Raw genomic sequence first — 20,669 nt, 5'->3', positions numbered from 1 at the left:
AAATTTTCATTGAAGCAATGAATACATTCTACTTTTATACAGAGAATTATAACTTACACAAACAGCATCTTTTAGTGCATTTTTTTTTTTGCTCAAAGAAAGTGTGTCAAATGACTATAGCTTATGTAAGCAACATAATGTAAGATGTTACTTGTCATTGAAATTCTCTAACCATTATAGACATGCAATGTGCACTCGATTGCGGCTCCCTATAAGCTAGCGAACCATGTTCATAATATTGTTGAAACGACAAGTTGCCACCACTTAAAGGTGAAGGGGTGCAATTACTCAAATACGTGTAAAAAATAAACATGGTCTTTGATAAAAATGGTTTTAAGTGGCAAACACTAGCTAATAAGTGTCGGATTGTAGTGCATATCAAAAACATGAAGAAAGAATGCATTTGTTGAAATGGAAATTTGCACCACTTAAAGGTCAAGGGGTGCAATTACTCAAAAACGTGTAAAAAATAAACATGGTCTTTGATAAAAATGGTTTTAAGTGGCGAACATTAGCTAATAAGTGTTGGATTATAATGCATATAAAGAAGGTGAAGAAAGAATGCATTCTATCTATTTGCAAATAAAATAAAAGTACAAAATAATTATGGCTTAGGGAAGTGACATAGTTTAATGTATTCTATTTATGTGGAAAGAAAAAAAATCAAACATTTATAGCTTACGCAAATACCATATTTTTAAGAGATTGAACCTTATTAAAATTCTTTAACCATTATAGACACGCAATATGCACTTGGATGCTGCTCTTTATACGCTAGCAAACCATGTTCATAATATTGTTGAAACAGCAAGTTGCACCACTTAAAGGTGAATGGGTGCAATTACTCAAATACTTGTAAAAAATAAACATGGTCTTTAATAAAAGTGGTTTTAAGTGGTGAACATTAGCTAATCAGTGTCGGATTAAAATGCATATCAAAAACTTGAAGAAAGAATGCATTCTATCTATAAAATAAAAGTACCAAATAATTATGGCTTGGGAAAGTGTCATAGTTTAATGCTTTCTATTTATATACAAAGGAAAAAGCATTAAACTTTTATAGCTTACTCACACACCATATTTTAAGAGATTGAACCTAATTAAAATTCTCTAACAATTATAGACACGCAATGCACACTCGGATGCAGCTCCATATAAACTAGCAAACCAATCATGAGAAAAGTCATCCGAGAGCCTGTGAAAGTATTCGGCATTCAACAACAAATACACACTGTTCTAATGGCTGCTCATCTTGCCTCCCTTTCCACTCCTTTTGTTACTTCCCCCAAGCTTGCTCCTAATAGCAAGGCTGGGTTCAAGCCATGGAGCACCACCCTTGTGAGATGTGAGCCAAGGGCTGAGGGCTGTGGTAGGTTTGCTGCTCAAAGGAGGCCTTCCGGATACCAGCCAAGTACATGGAACTATGACTTCATCCAGTCCATTACCAGCGTAACATCAGTAATTTTCCATACCTCTGATCTGACTATTATTTTGTTTATTTTGGTATTATGATGTGATCCTAATTCAAAGACATGAAAATGAAAGCAGATCGAAACATAAAGGACCAGGTTGAAGAACTGAGAAGAGAAGTCCAACAACTTATAACATCTACAACTGAGCAAGTGGCTCAGTTGGAGCTCATTGATTCACTCGAACATTTAGGTGTAGCCTATCACTTGAGAGTGAGATCAGGCGATCGCTAGATGTCATATCCAGGAGCACTAGAGGATTTGAAGACCTCTACTCTTCTTCACTTTGGTTCAGAATTCTGAGGCAACATGGCTATAATGTTTCTGCAGGTATACATATATATATACACATGTGTTAATTCCAAAATATTGACTCAATAATTAGTTCTTAATATAGACTGTCTATTACAAATGTGTTAATTGACACTAACCATTAAAGTTTCTTTTTGCATTTCATAGAGTGCTTTAGTTGATTTAGGGAACAGTCTGGCCGGAAGCATCACAACTAGCCTGTGAAGGAGAAACTGTTTTGGGTGTTTGTTGGTGGTGGAGGGACTTGGGCTTGGGCGAGCACATTAGCTTCATCAGAGATAGCCTGGTGGAGAGCTACTTCATGGCGGTGGGGAAGATGCATGAGCCACAGTTCTCACAGTACAGGATGCAATTCGCCAGGGTCTCCTACTTGATGGCCACCGTTGAGGACATCTTCGGCAAGCATCAGTCTGTTCAGTAGCTCGAATGCTTTGTGCAAGTTGTTGAGAGGTAAAGGATGATTATGGTTGGTAAATTAGAGGTAGCAACTCTGTCTCTAGTTTCTGCTTCACATTGTTAGGAGCCAATGTGGGTGCTGTATATTGTATATACGCAGGTGGGATCTTCAAGCGGCAGAGCAGCTGCCACAGTCACTGAGGGTCTTCTATGCGGCTGTCTACAACACAACCAACCAGATCAGCTACACTGTTCTTAGGAGGCATGGCCATGATATAACTTCACACATGAGGAGAGCAGTACGACACTTTCTTTATCAAATCTTTCTTCTACTCTTCACAACATCACATTAGTATATTAGCTTCACTTTCTAATTGACTTGCTCTCTTCTACTCTTGCGCAGTGGGTGAGTGTGTGCAGAGATTACTTGGTTGAAGCAAGGTGGCACCGTGCCCGACAGACACCAAGGCTAGAGGAATATTTGAGCAACATCCGGGCAGCCATGACCAGCCCTATTCTCCTCCCTGCCTACTTCTTCCTCTCCCAAAACATTGAGGAACAATCCATCCAGCAGCTGCAGTCTAAGTCCAACATCATCAACTTGTCATCGATGATAGTTCGTCTCTCGGCTGACCTCCAGAGATCCAGGGTTAGTTTAGTGTATTTTGTGCTGGTTAACTAGTAATAGCTTCTGAGTTGACAGTGTTCTTGTTCTGTTTTTCTGTTTTAATTGGCTGATGATCTTCTCTTTATATGTTGAACACTTGATCGAAGGTTGGATTCAGGAGAGGAAACCAGCCTATATCGGTCCAGATTTATATGAACGAGGCAGGGGTAGCGGAGGAGCAAGCACGGCAGCACATAAGGAACTTGCTGAGGGATGCATGAAGGACGCTGAACAGGGAGCTGCTCTCTGCTCAGCAGCAGCAGCAACAGATCGCCTTCTCTCGTTCCTTCATGAACGTGGCTCTCAACATTGCGAGGGTCTCCCAGTGCATGTATGACTATGAAGATGGCATCAGTGCCTTGGAGCATGAGTCCATGGACCATATCTACTCTCTCATTGACGAGCCCATCCAGACTGCCTAAGCAACTCACCAGTGTCGCTGTTTTCCCAATCTATCAACCATGTTGGTGCCCATTACCCGAATCCTACTTATCATGCTATGTATCATTATGTAATAAAATGGGTACATTAATAAATTAAATTCAGTACTCTCTCTCTTTATCTCTCTCTCTTTCTCTCTCTCTCTCTCTCTCTCTCTCTCTCTCTCTCTCTCTCTCTGTGTCACATGTATGCACACAGTCATAATTTCCTTTATATCCCTACACCTCATAAATCACTTCTTGTGGTCACCTCGAAAGATTTGGAACCATCCTCCTTTAGTCAAGCCATTAAGCATCAATGTTGGTGTGATGCCATGGCTTCTTAATTTAAAGCACAAGAAGAGAATGAAACATGAGATTTGGTGCATACTCTAAAAAATGTAAAACCCATGCAGAATGGTCCAATGCTTTCTTACCTTGTTCCATGAAGTTAAAGGATCCTTCTCCCTTTTGCCAAGCTCAAGCCTTCAGCTGTCGTCCAGACCTGTCACCCTTGTTGCTGGAACAGGGCTTGCGACCTGCAACCTTGAGGGCTGCCGGTAATAGTTCCAGCTTCCTCTGGAGGTTGAGAATATCGCCTTTGGCATTCAAGATGAGGCCGACCTTTTCTTTCAATAAACTGGTGATGGCTTCCAAAATAACAGAAAGAGCGCTTCTGCAAGTACGCCCATTACTAACGCCAACCTCCCCTGTTTCTGGGTAGACGGGAAGAGTAGAGGAAAAGAATCAGAAGTGAAGAAATTAGGCAAATAAAGGAAGAGATCAAACTTACAAAGGTGAGCAAGTGCGCATGCACCCCTCTAATTAGGTCCACCGCTGCCGTGGTGGAGAGTACAAAAATACAACAAGACTCTCGCTTTCTTTTAACTCAGAAAATTAAATTTCTCAAGTTGCTGAGTTTATGAGAGAATTAATCTTTAAGGGTCCATTTGTTTGCCTCCAATCAGAAGCTCTACCGATTTTCGACTATGGTGAGCCCATAGGCTTCTATGCACACTGGCAAGTCCCATATATTTTTTCTGCTAAACAAATCTGGGAAAAATGTATCAATCCCAATCTTCTATGCTTCCCTTTTCTCACGTTTGCAGATTTCTTTTTCTACGGTTTTCATCTATCCTATTTTATTATGTAAAAAATTTGGATATGTGATCTTGTTTTTTTTTTTTCTTTTCTCAGAATCACAAAGCTTATTTAGATATGTGGCTTGGGCAATTTATGGGTTTTGCACCAATGACTGGATAATAAGATGCAACTCTAACCTCCTGCCCAAAATTGCTGACCCAAGACGAGAACGGGAGAGAGGAATGGATATGTAAATTACTGGATGTTAAAAATATTTTCTTCCCATACAACCTAACTTATAACAGATCGTCTTAAAGTTAAGTAATTCGGTATATATCCAATTGGATAGTAAATTCAAAATAAAACAAAGCTGAATTTATATATCCAAATCCAAATTTAAATATCTGAGTCCAATGCATAGTTAAAATCGGAGTTTGAATATACATCACATCCAAAGTTATTACAACTAAAAATGTCCTCAAAGTTCTAGATCTGGACCCGGTTCAAAGGGTGTTTTCATATACAACAACCATCTTTCATGTTTTATGATGCAATCTTCTCACCCACCGTTTTGTGTAAGGCGAAGTTTACAAACTCTCTCAGTGCCTTGTGTTGCCCTTTAGTTTATAAAAGAGCTAAGAGGGCATTTGGCAATAGAGACACTTTGTGAGTGTCCCATAAATCTACAGCAAAATTATAGAAGGTTCATTTGACACTAGAGCTATTGTTTCATAAACCTTTATGAATTTTCTGGGCAGATTCATGGAACCTTCACAATCAATGCTACCCCTTAAACGAACACACTGCTCACGTGCACTTATTCATTATTTATTAAAACATGAGAACGACATTTTTCAATTAATAAATTTGTTTACACAACAATTTAAGAGCAACAAGTATTTCCTAATCAATGTTCTAATAGTTTGAAAATTCTTAGAAGGTGCAATCACCCCAAATTTTCTAAAATTCAATATTGATCATTTTTCAAACATTTCATGTTATCAACTGCCTCAGCCCCTGCCCCACTTCCAACTGTATAGCAAACTTGGCCACGCACCCACCAAATGGGAGTCCTGCACTTCTTTACCACTCACACTGCCCAGTTCTTTCTCTTCACCATGTCCTGCAAGGTTATCTGAAGATCCCGGGAGAACAAGATAAAGAGGTGAGGGAGAAGACGGCATTTTAAAAGCGCCGCAGCTGCTGTGGCCCAGACAGCCCATTCCAGGCGTGACTTTCTCTTTTGAGTGGAGGCTATTCAGAGGTCGAGTAAGGTGGTGTTGGATTTGAGGACGTGTCTAGTATTTTTTATCCAATTTTCAGATTTTTTTGGACAATCCTGTGAAGAGATACAGAATTTACAAGTGCCACAGGTTTCTAAAGGCACGATATATTAATGGGAAAATCAAAGCTCCAGCCACTACTGACCCCAACTATGATGAATGGGAATCGCAGAATGACATGGTTATGGCATGGCTGCTCAACTCCACAGAACCATCCATAGCAAATCTGTTTACATATCAAGATACCGCGCACGGAATATGGGAGGCTCTAAAAGAACTTTACAGTAAGCAAAATAATCTTGCTCAAGTATACCAGATACAATGCGAGATTGCCAATCTCACCCTCCATGACCAAGATGTGCATCGGTACATTGGGAGACTCGGGAGTCTATATGATGAGTTCCTCCAATATCGACCAGCAACCTCTGATCCAGTCATTTACAAACAGCATTTTGATGAAGATCAAATCTTCAAGGTCCGCGTTGGATTGAGTGAGGACTATGAAGCCATAAGGACTCAAATCCTGAATACTATGCCGCGGCCAAAATTCAATGCGGTTTGTCAAATGATTCAGAGAGAGGTGTCAAGGCAAACAGTCATGAGCGTCCCTCCTAAAATGGACTCCATAGAAGACAGCCAAGAAAGAATGGGGTGCCTTTCACAATCAGGCACTAATCAAGGCATACAAAGGTACCACTCAAACACACAGAAAAATCACAGCAAACTTAAGTGTACTCACTGCAGGAAATTGGGTCACACACGCGATCGCTGCTGGGAACTTGTGGGGTGACCAGGGAAGGAAAAGGGATCTTCTTCAATCCAGACAAAGCCGGCAACTGCTCATACCACCCCACATCTGGCTTATTTGCAGCTCTTTTTGGCCATTGATATGTGTAACAAAGAGTGTATCAGAACCTCTTTGTGATGCTAAGCTTGCCTGTTGCATTCCTTCCAATTGCAAATCTTATGCTAATTCATTTTGCAGGGGCTGCATGTTTGTCTTCTGATCTTGGAGTTGAGTTGGACAATTTATGTGGATATAGTTGGGATGTCAGCAGATCACATTCAAATCAGATATACTTTTAACTGTGTCCACTTTTTTGGATATTCACATTTGAAACACAAAGAAATTTATATCTGAATCCAAATTCAAAATCTTATTTCACAATTGACTTTTACATTCATATCTGAACCTGAATCCGAATTTTGAACCAAATTTAGCCATTTTTTTAGAATTTAAGAGCATTAGATATAGGATATTTCTTTAAAAATAAATCCGATGAATCCGAATATGATAGGATATTATGTATATCTGAATCCCATCATATGTTATTTCTTAAATGCAAATATGATCTGCCTTATTAACCAGATATTTTCTTTTTTCATATCTGATTTTTTTCGATAGAGTTTGGCCAGATGTCTGATCCAAATCGGATATGCTGACATCTCCAGATATAGGGCAATTAGCAGCTCGGGTTTCCTATGGAAGATGGTGGGAGTTAGGCTCTGGACTTGTATTAACAAAAAATTATATTTACAGCAGCCAAAAATGGGGATGCATAGCATGTAGACCATAGTGAAAACTTAGCTACTGTGTCCTAGTGGCAGAGCTACATTATTGCAAGTGTGGGCAGTTGCCCACACCAACCCAAAAAAATTAAACTATTTACGTACAAAAACTCCATTAATTTTCAGTTTTTCACATATCAGTGTCCCTTAAGATTTGAATCTTACACTTCAAGTGCCCCTCAACCAGAAATTTTTGGCTCTACCACTGGCCGCAACCATAAAGACATGTAATGAAATTTTCGGCAATGAAGAGTGGACATGTACCCCTTGGCTCAGATGGGGGTTCCCATAGTTTTAACTTGTTAAATTCATAAAAAAAATCAGAAAAATGGCCAAAAAGTTTCACGTTTCCCTTGTTTGGGAGAGAAGAATGAGTATTAGAAGTCAATTTTTACAATAAAGTCCCCATAAAGTCCAAGTCTGCTTTTGGTGCCTTGGGAAAGGTGCCCACATTATGGATCAATTTTCATATTGATGCCTTCTTTTGCAGCACAGGGAGTTGATACAATGGGGATTCAAAACGGAAACTAGCAGTCTACCCATCCCCACCTGCCCAAGGCACCAACCCCCTTGGGGATGCAGTTCCCCTTTGCTGAGCCTATGTACTCTTGCGGAAGCTAGGATAAATGTCTTGCACTGTGATACTAAGAGTTGCACATCTAATACCTTTTTATTGTTTTGCATATACAATGGACACAAAAAGACTCTTGACAGAAGCTCAAATGCTTGTTCATGTTATCCCCGGTCTAACTCTACGTATTCAACAGGGCTTTCCATTGATATTTTCTGGTGATATTTCCAGTGTTTTCTTTACTATAACTTTTCATGCTAGAATGTCCAACTCCTTGCGGGCTCTTTTGGTCAGACACCAATACTTGAATTGGAGCTTGTGAACCCTATAAACTAAAGCTCATTTCTCATGGATATGGAAAGCTGCCTTTTGGGGATGAGAATAGGTTTGTTACTTAATCTAGCGGTGTTTGGGTAATGGTAAGATGGTGAAAATTTGGTATGAGTATTGGGGATAGGGGATTGTAGAATATGGAGGGGAAGAAAGGCAAAGCAAGAACTGATGATAAAGATGACGCTGCTGCCGAAAATTATAGTTGACTTCTAGACTTAGGCACTCCCCTCATAAAAATTAAGTTGAGTGAGTGGGTCCGTTTAATAAGCTCCACCACCACATCAATGTCTTGCCAATGGTGGATGATAGATCCAACCGTTGTTTGGGGTAATCAGCATTTTTTGAACGTTTTATGGTGAGTTTACAACAAAATAGCAAAGATTGCTAGCTGCAAACACCTTGATTTTCCTTAATTTTGATCAATTTCTTATCTGATTATATTGTCAACTCGATTTAGGACCCATTTAGATCTAATTTCAGAAGTTTAGACTCCAGCACAGCCCAAATCTAGACATATTTTGTAATTCAAATCCACATTCAGACAGGGATTCAGTCCAAAAAATCATACAGAGACTGAAAACAAGACCCTAGACCCATATCTGGATCCAAATCCTAGCTGTAAATCGAAATCAGATCCCTAGACCCATCTTTAGATCCAAATGCCGCCTCTAGATTGCAAAAGAGCCCTCCATCCATACCTAGATCCACCTAGTCTAGATTGAAGAGCCTTGGATTCATATTTGATCCAATCCAAGTTCTAAAGATAAAATGGATCCATAGATCCATATCTAGACCCAAATTAAGATCCAGATACAAAATTGAGTCATAGATCTGAATCCAAATCTCAGCTTTAGATCGAAAATTGTGCCAAATTCAGATCGAAAACTATGCATTACATCCAAAAATATACCTATATCCAAAAACCCGATCCAAGATCCAAAAATAGAGTAAAAATCCAGTTCACAATCCAGAACAAATATATATATATATATCCAAATTCAATGCACAAAGCATAATCTAGATCCAACCCAAATTTTTTATCCAAATATAAAAAACCAAGCCCGAGAACCAACCTCCAGCATCATATATCAAGTTGGATCCCCGAGCACGCACACAAACTCCCCTCACCTTCTGTCTCAATTTCACTTTATAAAATCTAAAACTGGACTGAAGACACAAATTCAATCCATAATTCGGCCATTTGACATCAACCTGGACCCTTCCAGGTTCGGGAAAAATTGATTCAGATTCAAGCGGACCCAAAATAGTCAAAACCGGATCCAAATTCATTTTACAAAAGGTCATTTTGCCCTTAGAAAAATATGAAATTTTCACTTTTTCTCTTTTCTTTTTAATTTTAACCATGCGGCTGGGACTCGTGTGGGGCCTACCTAGGGTGGCAGGACCAAATACCCACCTCATTGACTCAGTCAAATTCAAGCCAATGAGGAGGCATTTAACTCCCCCGGGCCAGATTCGAAAGTAACCAGCATGCTACTTGGAGAGAGCATTCGGTGTTTAGCAGAGTGCTCTCGCCAAGAGGCCGCTGCCATGCTCAGCACAGAAGAGCACTAGGAGGCCTAACTTGTTAATCCTAGTTTCCATTCATGAAAGAGAATTTTGAACTTAAAATCTCTCTTTTAATTTCTCTATTTCTCTCTCAGGTTTCTCTCTCTTCTATTTCTCTCTCTCGTCTTAGCACTCTCTTTCTCTATCTCTTTCTAAAAATTTTCTTTTTCACTTTTTTTCTCTCTCTTCAGTTCTCTCTCTCCCTTTTTTAAAATCTCTTCTCTCTTTTTCTTTCTTTTATTACTTCTCTTTTTATCACTCTTTTTCTTTTTTTTCTTTTATCTTTCTCTCTTCGATTTCTCTCTCTCTCTCTCTCTCTCTCTTTATATATATATATATATATATAGTCTCATCTTGCATCGCCCAAAATCTGTCAACTTCACCAAGGCCAATATTAAGGTGCAGTACCCATGATGGTTATCATACTACACTTGACTTGATAGCATACCCATTTTCGATTTTATATGTATGTTGTGGTATGAATGACTTATCTAATTTTCTTTTCAAGCATAGAGAACTCTTTTTTTTTTTCATTTAACATGCATATTCACTATGCATTTACAGGATTCACGGATACCTACAGCCACTCCTTTAAAAAACCTAAGCAAAATAAGATCGAGCCCTAATAATTTGGTAACTGGGTTAGGCTAAAACCTTGAGATTAATGTGTTCTGGAAGATTGCTACTAACTTTCTTTATGTTACAAATGATCATTCATTAAAAAAATTTTATAAAATTTTATTAAAGCACTTTTTTCAAAAACTGACTTGATTTTTTATTCAAATGATTTTTCCAAATCAAACGATTCATTAGTTAAGATTATTTCTTCTAAAACATATCTCCTACCATTTTATAAAAAAAATTATAGAACTCTCTTTTGCAATGCCTCACAAACAGTTTTCTTATTTTAAGGATTGGCTCTTACATCATTTTTTGCTTTATAAAATTTAAAATTTCTAAAACAATATAAAATATTTACCATGCCCCACACTGCATTTAAGTGGAGAATAATGCTTAAATGAATGTGGAAATGCACCAAGAATGAACAACGTGCCAGAAAAAACTAAGCCTCATACTGATGGCCGGTAGACCCTTTTCCAATTTGCAGAACAAATTCCCATTGGTGAACCAAAATAAATTTTGGGATGCAAAATATGCAGCACTAGGGGTGAGAAATTTCTTCATCACAAACAAGCTTGTAAGGTGGGTAAATGCAACACATATGATATTGATTTTTAATTTCATGTCATTAAGGATATAAAAGTCTTGACCTACATCATTATGCAATTTGATCTATAAACTAGTTGCTAAGTTGACGGCTGAGAGAATGAAGATTGTCTTAGCACAATTATTGGCTCAGAACAAGGTCATCTTATCTCTCCAGTAGATTTATTCACCAACCATGCACCTTGCACTTGAAGCAGTCAACAGCTTGGATAAGGGCATATAGAACAATTTTTTCTCCTCAAATTAAATATTCCAAAAGTTTATGGCAAAGTGAGATGGTCTTTTCGGCACTTTGGTCTTTCTTTTTTGGGATCCTATGAAGATAGGATGAGGAAAATTATGACTTATGTTTCTACTGCTTCCTTAGTTGTCACCTTTAAAAAGGGAGGGAACCACTTTTTGTTGCTATGGAGGCCGATGACAAATGCACCCTCTCTCTCCACTTTTGTTTACTATTGTTGTGTTGTGGAAGTTTTATCTGAAAACCTCCAATGGCGAGTTTTACAGGGCAGCAATCCCCTAAAATGACTTTCTCAATTTACTTCTTACCTGGGGCACTTCTTCTCTGCAAATGACATCCTTTTATTTTTTTGGGCTGTTGTGAAAATCCACTTCTTGTTTAAACACAGTTTTACCTGATTTCACTTCCAAACCAGGTTTGACTATAAATTCATTTCATTTTTGTATTCATTTTAATGTTTTTGACAACACAATGGTGATTGCAAACTGATTTCATTGACAGTTTCTAAACTTCCCCTTACTTATTTGGGTTCCATTATTTGTTGGTATTCTCACCCCTGACTTATGTGAGAAGCTTTGTAGAAGGGTGGACCATCCACTTACTTATATGAGAAGCATGTTCTGCAGCAAGTGGTCGGTTATTGGGTGAGAGCATTTAGACTTCTACTTCTTGTACTGAACTTTGTAGAGAAGAAATTTATTTGGGGGGATTCTCATCATATTAGGAAACGTCAGTTAATTAGTTGGAAGTTTGCTTGCTCCGATACAAGAAGGTGGTCTTGGCCTTCTTGACGTCACCAACTCCTTATGTACTCTTTTGGTCACACCAATACTTGAATGGGAGCTTGTGAACATTGTAAAGTAACGCCTATTTTTCTTGGATATGGAAAAGCTGCCTTTTGGGGATGAGAAGAGGTTTGTTGCTTAATTTAGCGGTGTTTGGGTTACAGAAAAGGTGAAAATTTCGTGTGAGGAATGGGGTACTCATAATTTCATTAACTTGAGATGAAATGGACTTGAAATAATAAACACAAGACCCTAGATACAAGGGTGAAGCCAGCAATTTTTTTGGGAAGGGTAGAATAGTATTTGCAAAAAATATACAAGTACTGAACAATATTTTTCAAAATTTTTACATAGCCCAAATTAAAAAAATTTAAAAATAGAAGTATCATATTTTTTCCAAAATATGAGGGGGGAGGGGTCATGTTTAGAAGTGCATAACTCTATTCAAGAAGTTATCTCATGGTGGTTCAAATGGTCTTTCAAATAAATGGGTTACAATACGCTATGTTTATGCTTACATGTACTCTTTTGGAACATAAGGAAACAAAGAAATTCTATTATGCATCATGCCAATTTAATTATGAGTGGTCTCGAATGGAGAGTCTGCAATGATTTAAAGGATATGATAGCCGATTTAAAGTGGGAACATCAACAGGTGATCTTTCCTCCTTACTACATGGTTTTGCGGTTGATCTGTATGTGGTGAAATGGTGTGCAGAAAATGGCTTTTTGTAAATGATGTATTTGCTGTCAACAATCAATTGCAACGAGGCTGTAATCCTTTTGTACAGTGAGGTTTGTTTTATGCCTATGTTCTTATTCGTTAGTTGTAGTTTCTATCTTTGTATTTGAGGTTTATGTCTCTCTTCTTTTTTGGTTTGTTCTAGCTCAGGTATCTTGTATTTTGTTATCTGTTATATTGTTAATAAAAATGTTTGGGATGCCTAAACTCGTAGCAACGACGTTGCATCACCAAGTAGGGCTGCACATGTGTCGAGCCCAAGCTTGTCCCTCTTGAGCTCGACTTGATTATACAACATCAAGCTCGAGCTCGACTCCCTTAACTTGCTTAAATCGTTTATGGCGTAACTTGTTTTTGAAAACTTGTTCACATCAACTCGTTTAATTCGTGTACGACACCAAAGAAAAACTTGTTACCTCGAGTCGAAAGGAAAATTGGTTTACTTGTGATAGAAACTGGGGTATGATTGTCCTGTAGTACCAAGATATTCTTTTTAGTGCTGTAAAATGAGCAAACAACTTAAAAATTTCCACTTAATCACAGAGTTGCACACCAATGAGAACAAATTCTATGGTAAAACCATGGAAACAAGGGGTTTCTCCCCCCCCCCCCCCCTTTTCTCCCTCTCTCTCTTCACAAGGATAAATTGTCAATGCGACAAATTGAAGAGAACATGTGGTGCCATTTGTATCTTTCTAAAAGCAGTTCCATTCTCTCCCCAACCTTGCGTGGCGTATGGCCGGCGAAAGAATGATACCCCATCAGATCAGATTCAAACTGAATGTATCGCATTACCCTATTCTATATATCAGAAGTTCACATATTTAGATTTGATTTAAGATTTGAACGTTAATGAAAGAAAAGTTTGCGTGAATCAAATTTTTGAATTTATAGTCCAGATCTGATCTGATATCTAATTTTCATTTTGACATGACCCAAGTCTGAATCCATCCTTTAATTATGCAATCAAATTCTGACCATATTTTGACATGTGAAGGACTGGCCATCTTTCAAATTGTTTGTATATTAAATATACAATGATATTTGTCTGAAATTGAACCTAAACCCTTATCCAAATTGATTGAACATTTATTAAATTGAATTCAAATCCAGAATTGCGAGAGCGACATTTTATAAAACCAAATACAACCAATTTTTTAAACAGATGTTAACTAAATTATTGTAAGTTCCAGAAATATTAAGGAAAATTAACTCTTTTGGAAATTGGATTTTTATTAGCTCTTGTTTAATATAATTGGATGAAATGTCGGTTAGGCTTGTATCTTTACGTTGTCTGATGATTTTCTAAAAAAACATTCATGGGTAGTAAACATTTATGGTTGTGGAAACCATCTTGTGAGGGTTTAGTTTATATTTTTTTAAATGCTGCTATTGCAAAAAACATACTTACATGGAATCAAATCAATCAAGCTGGTCAATTCAGTAAAATTGGCTATTTTAACAATTCAATTGATTCAACTGTGAATCGGCAAAACACTATATAAAAGTTACCTTTTTTAAAATGATAATACCAAAAACATATATTAACAATTAAATGTGAGTTCGCGACACTTAAGCTGAAAGGTATGAGGGGCCCTTGGGTCTTTTCTAGGTAGTGTGGTTATTAACCTCCAGCTAAGCAAAAAATTTGGCTTAACAGTGATTTGGGTTGGATAGGTTAACTTCCATTTGATTCCAATAATTTTGCTTTAAAGGCATTGATCCAAAGATATACATGAAAAAAGTTATGAACTTCCAATAGAATCGTGCCAGGGAGGGGGCCTCAAAGTGTACAAGAAGAATAGCAACAAAAATTTACGCACACTTTAAAGGGTGTTTCATATATGAACATTGTGTTCTTTGGAACCCAAACATTCCTGTTAGAATGAGATGTCAAAAACAGAAGAGAGTTCTTAAAAGAAAACTCCAAAAGGTGAAGAAGTCAAACAATTCTGATTCTTCGGTGGAGGACTCAGCTATACAATAGGAAGTGAGCATCTCTGCTAACAACCTTACAGGTTTTGGATATGGATCCATCAGATTTGGAACTATATATATATATATATATATATATATATATATATACTAAGACTATCCATTCTATCATGATGTGACAGTCAAGAAAAATAAAGGAAGAAAAATATTATGTGGATGCATAAAAATTAAATGGTGGTTGGATCGGCTAAGAACTAATAGACCAAATGTGTGGTGGGTGAAAGAGATAATGGAAAACATGGCATAAAAATTTTGCAAGTCCTAAATCAAGCAAGGGAAGGAAAGAAGAGAGCCGACAAAAAGCAAAAAGGATTCACGTTTAACAAAAAAATAGTTTCAATCTGTCACCGATTTTTTACACACTGAAACATTTTAGTAATTGTGAACCTTTCTCCAAGATGGTCTCTTAGCTGCTCAACCATTGAAGCTTCTAGAAGAAGGCGATCTGTTCCTGTTTGTCCGTGAGAAATGTGGTTGCTAATGCATCATTTTGTTGAGGAGTAACACTATTTGCTGCGCCCACCCGAAGACTTGACATTGGGGAAGTAAAAAAGAACTGGCTTTCCCAGTTTCGGGAGGCATTTCCTGTGGCCTCCCAAGCTGATGTTCTCAGTGAAATCACCCCAACATGACCAAGTAATATTGACTTCTGTCATGTTTGCTGAAAGCAGTTGCAATCTATTGATTTTTATATATTCACTCTACTTTTGCAGTTGGAAAACAAGACATAAAAAATGTACAAGACCTAAATCAAACAAGGGAGAGAAAAAGAGCCGACGAAATGCAAAGGATTCATACTTGACCCAAAAAAAAATATAGTTACAATCTGTCACCGATTTTAAATATTAAAACATATCGGATAATAGTTACCTTTCCTCCAAGATGGCATGTTACTCCTGCGGCAGATCAAGTGCAGGACATATGTAAATACTGAAGGCTTCAGCCTACGAAACAGAAAAGGTTCCGTAACATGATACAACAGCACCTCAACCACTTTAGCCTAGGATGGATAACCTTTCCACAAGATGGTCTCTGAGTTCCTGCGGCAGATGGAGTGCTGGACAAAAGTAAATTACCAACTTTTCAAGCTTTGAGAGGCAGGCGATCTGTTCGTTTGCATCCGTGGGACATGTTGTTGCTACTGCATCATTTTCATTTTGGTGGGTAGTAATGTCCACCAGAGACTTCAGTTTGTGGAAGTATTGAAGCTCTAGGTATCTCAGTTTTGGGAGGCATTGCCAGTGGCCTCCCAAGCTGATGTACTCATAGAAATAGTTTAGGTACAATGTCTCCAGTTGGGAGAGACCCCACAACCACTGAGGCACCCTTCCCAATTAGACCTCATCAACATTCGTGTCACTCAAAGACAGAGACTTGAGGGAGGGTAGAAATGTTGATACCTCCGATGGCAATGGCGATGGCAGTAGTACTGCTGAGTCTGGATCCAACCTTAACTCAATGAGGTTTGGCAGTTGCTCAAGGAATTTCCATCCCAATTTCGCACTTAGGCAACAACACACTGACAAACTTTGGAGCTGAGTCACTTGACCGTCATGCCCCGCCAGCTCAAATAGAGCATCAAGCAAGCCTTCTGTCTGCATCTTTGGACAATTCACAAAATTCGCCTCTCTTAACCTTGGCATAGAAGTCAATGTTGTTTCCCCTAATCCATCTGCTGGCCACCCTTCCCAGCTGAGCAAACCTTCCACCATAAACTCCTCAAGTAAAGGAACGTTACTTCAAGCTATTAGGTCGATGAGGTAATTGCTCTAGGCTGCAGCATTCCTCCACCTTCAACGACTTGAAAGCAGGCATGTGATGAGGTAATTGCTCTAGGCTGCACCATTCCTCCACCTTCCACGACTCCAAGGCAGGCATGCTAGCTATTTCACATAGTGCTGGGCAATTGATGACATTTAGTACTTTCAACCGGGGTAATGCTTATTAGTTTTTCTCAAAAATGGCATCTTTCTAGCTTTAGCGAATGTAGCTTGGTATACTCAGTATTCAAATGCCAAGCTGGCATCTTTCCCTTATAATCACCTATCTCCAAGCACTCCAGCCCAAGTGGAGGTTCCAATGCCTCCAGCGCACCACTCTGTTCAGAAGCCCCACCCTGTTTCTCATTACTGTGTTCAGAAGTACCACTCTGTTCAGAAACACCTCCAGTAATTCCAAAGTAGAATTCCAAACTAATTATGCCACGCTTCTCCTTAAGCAATTGTGCATTTCTTGCACAATCAATTGCTTTTCTTGTCCCCTCCAACCCTTGTGTCCCCTTTGTCATCCGTAAATTGGTAAGCTTCCCAGTCGGCAGATTGAACTGGGCAACGTCTCACTTTAGAATTGCTTAGATTGAGATATTAATAAGTGAAAGATATTCAATGGACTTTGGCAGCTCATCGAATTTGCATCCCCTCAATGACAACACCCTCAACCACTTGAAATTGGTCAAGTGTTCAATATAAACCTGCAAGTAAGAATTGGAATAAGCCAACAATGTGCACACCACCTTATTTGCTGTTTCCAAGGTATTATGCTTGTGTGCCTCTGCATCATGTACACCAAGTAATGACAGATGGTGGGTGTGATCAGTAGTAGAGGCATGGCCATATTCCCTTCCACCTATATATAAGGCAAGGTCATGCAAAATGTGATGCAATTTGATGCTCTTCAAATCAATTTCTTCAATCAAACACTGCCTTATCCAATCTTCAATGTATTGGTTTGCTGTCGCTTCAACATCTATGCCTTCCTCAATCAATCCATGTGCCACCCATTACATGGTCAATGTCTCCATTTCAATCTCATAATCCTTTGGATAAATGCAGCAATACACAAAACAACTCTTCAAATAATATGGCAAGTTATCATAGCTCAGCATGAGACCAGGAAGAATATCGCCACCTATTTCAGTGGACAATGATGAGGCTGCAGGAGTCTTCCATTCCCATATCTTACTATCCACGAGGGACTTCCAGTCCTCCCTACTCATTTTCTTGGTGTGCATCATGGACCCCACCATCTTAATAACAAGTGGCAACCCACCACACTTCTTTACTATTCCATCTCCAACAAATTTGATCATATGCATCACCGAATCTTCTTCTGTTTGGCCTTCTCTTAAAACCTCCTTCACAAACAAGTACCAACTTTGGTGGAAACTAAATTCTTGTAATTCATGCATATAAAAAGCACCCATCCCCTCCGACACATATTTCTTTCTACTGGTAATCAAAATGTTGCTCCCGATGGCACTCGGCATCAATGTTCCCCCTATCTCTTCGTCCCACCATTTTACTTCCCCTACATCATCTAGGAAAACAAATTTTTTTCCTTTGAGAGCTCGTTCAGTAGTTGTGTGCATAAGTCAGTCAAGGAACAATCAGTGTTTTCTGCAGAACTCTTGCACACTTCCCTTAGTATCTTCCGCACCAAATCCTTATGGTTTGGCCTTTACGAAACACAAACCCACCACCTGTGTTCCATGAACTGTTGTTCAACTTCATTAAATACCGTGTTTGCAAGAGTCATTTTACTGATCCCTCTCTTTCCAACAATGGAGATAATAGAAGCACCACCCTTCGTAGTCTTACTACAAAAGTCATTTGACGAGCATTTCTACTAACACCTTTTTATCATTCCCCCTGCCTTTGGGCAGTTCTATACCTATGTGATGGGTTGCCTCTTTGGGGTTGACATGTTCACATTGAACAGGGTCCTTACCACCCCCTTTTCGTGTTGTTTTGAGCCTATCCACCATGTCCCAATCTTTCTTTATTTTATCAAGCCTTTCATTGATTTTCTTGATTTTGTTACCAAGTTGGTAACGAAAAGAAACATCTTCGTAATAGGAAGAGAGTGTTGTGGTCACTGATCGCTTCCATACCTGATCCCTCTTGCTGGCCTCAATTTTGCTACAATATCATTTGATGATGTCCTCGGCATCATGAACAACATCCTTGAGCTCAAGCTCTAGTTCTCTGTTGCACTCCTTCCTGAAAAAGGACTCGTTCAGCATCTTTGATGGCCTTTTGGAAGATTTTCAGGATCCTTTGGAGCTTCTTCAGATCGTCTTTGGCATTCAAGATGTAGTCTTACATCTCTTTCAACAAATTGGTTGCAGTAGAAATGGCTGTTTCACAAGAGCATGTATTACCTCCCCCATCTCCTGCAACCCCACTCCCAGTTTCTCGGTAGATTGAAGGGCAGAGGAAGAGAAGCAATTTTCAGAAGGATGTGAAGAAAATAGGCAAAAAACTGCAAATAAAATTCAAATTGAGCAGGTGGGTCCGTTTGATCACCACCACCACCACATTATTCTCTTGCGAGTGGTAGAGTGCTGAAGTAATCAAGCAACGGAAGAAATTCGGCCCTTGATGGCTCAAGAAATTCAGCCCTCAATCTGTCAGTTGTTACTCATTGGCTTCAGTCCTTTCATGCTGTTTCGTCAATTCCTTACATTGTATTCTTCTTCTCTTCCAGACTAGCTACGTTCACATTGCTGCTTCTTTTCTCTCTCCAATTCATTATATTTTGTTCATTCACATTAACTTTAATTCCCATCAATCGTGGCGTGATCTGTTATAATACTAGAATACATGAGAAAAATACTCATCGGCAAATTTTTTATAGGTTGTGTTAAAGAAAAAATTCAATTTCTTAATTTACTTGCTCCTAAATAAATGTGGTAGAAAAATCCGCAAAGCCAAGCCTTCAACATCCCCTAGAGTTCACCCTTTCGGACTTGTCAGATTTCTTGTTAATCTTTTATTTCAATGATTTTATTATGTAAAAATATTTTACATATATGATCTGCAATCCAAATTTATTTAGCATAAAGTTCATATTGCACTCGGTTGCGAAAATACATATTGAATCCAACAGCCATATCTTAACCTTTCTCATAATGTTAAGATTCGCATAATGTTAAGCCATAGCTCTCAAATTTATATTAAAAGATATTTTAAATAAAATGTGAACCTCCTAATATGTATATAATTAATACTAAATTTATAAAAATCATGTTTTGGTTCAAGTTATTTTCATGAAAAAATTGTTCTTTTCTACAATGTTCAAAATTTTGATGTTAAAAGAGCCATTCATTTTTAGATTATTAAAAAAATTATTAACATCCAAAATATGACTAACTTAATATATATGTATATATGTGTGTGTGTGTGTGTGTGTGTTTGTTTCTTACCAAATTTGAAATCATGTCTATAAGTTTAGATTGCAGAGAAAACTGGTTTTGCGGCCTCCAGCTGAATAGAAATTGATCATTTTCATGACGGTGGTTGGGAGAACAACATAGATAAAAAAGTGATAAGGCACTTTTGTCATCTATTATTAGTTCATATATATATGCATATATATATATATATATATATATATATATATATGTACATATATATGAACTAATAATAGATGACAAAAGTGACCCAGCCACCCACATGGGGGCCCACATTCTTGTTTTTTAAATAAAAAGAGAAACACTAGATGCATGCTGGACTAGGCCTGGGCATCGGGCTATGCCAGACCGACCCGACAATTTTGTGCTGTTAACTACCAGGGCTTGGACCTGGCCAGCCCGCTACCCATCCCAACTATTAATGGGTCAGGCCGGACCCAGTACCGGGCCATGATAAGAATGCATGAGGCCTGGCCCACTTTTGCAGCCACCGTGGCATCGCTTCTGCCAGACTGCCACTTCCTCCTGCACCTTTCCTCCACTGCTTCATGCTCCGATTGGACTGGCCAAACCCAACATGCTCTTCAACCACCGTCCTGCCTTCCCCATCTTACGAATGTCACCTGATTCATCCAAACGGAGAACAATCATTCACGTCGGATTCATTCCAATGGAGAACAACCATTCACACACACACACATAGAGAGAGAGAGAGTGGGGAGACTGGTGACAATGGAATCGATGAGTCCTCAAGCCGAGCAGTAGTAGGGCGGCGACAAATGGTTTGGATTTGGAACAAGAGGCAGCGAGTTTGTGA

At 38.6% G+C, this 20,669-nt stretch overlaps 1 protein-coding gene across 1 annotated transcript; it reads left to right on the top strand.

The window, feature by feature from the left end:
• The first annotated feature begins 2,082 nt into the window (after positions 1-2,082).
• Positions 2,083-3,065, top strand: LOC116245253 ((-)-alpha-terpineol synthase). Its single transcript, XM_031616902.1, has 4 exons — positions 2,083-2,198; positions 2,338-2,476; positions 2,581-2,826; positions 2,952-3,065. The coding sequence occupies exons 1-4, from the start codon at positions 2,083-2,085 to the stop codon at positions 3,063-3,065; spliced, it is 615 nt and encodes a 204-aa protein (XP_031472762.1).
• Positions 3,066-20,669: the final 17,604 nt, after the last annotated feature.

The sequence above is a fragment of the Nymphaea colorata genome, unplaced genomic scaffold, assembly GCF_008831285.2.
Source record: "Nymphaea colorata isolate Beijing-Zhang1983 unplaced genomic scaffold, ASM883128v2 scaffold0600, whole genome shotgun sequence".
NCBI lineage: Eukaryota > Viridiplantae > Streptophyta > Magnoliopsida > Nymphaeales > Nymphaeaceae > Nymphaea > Nymphaea colorata.
This window is presented reverse-complemented; position numbering and strand designations above follow the sequence as displayed.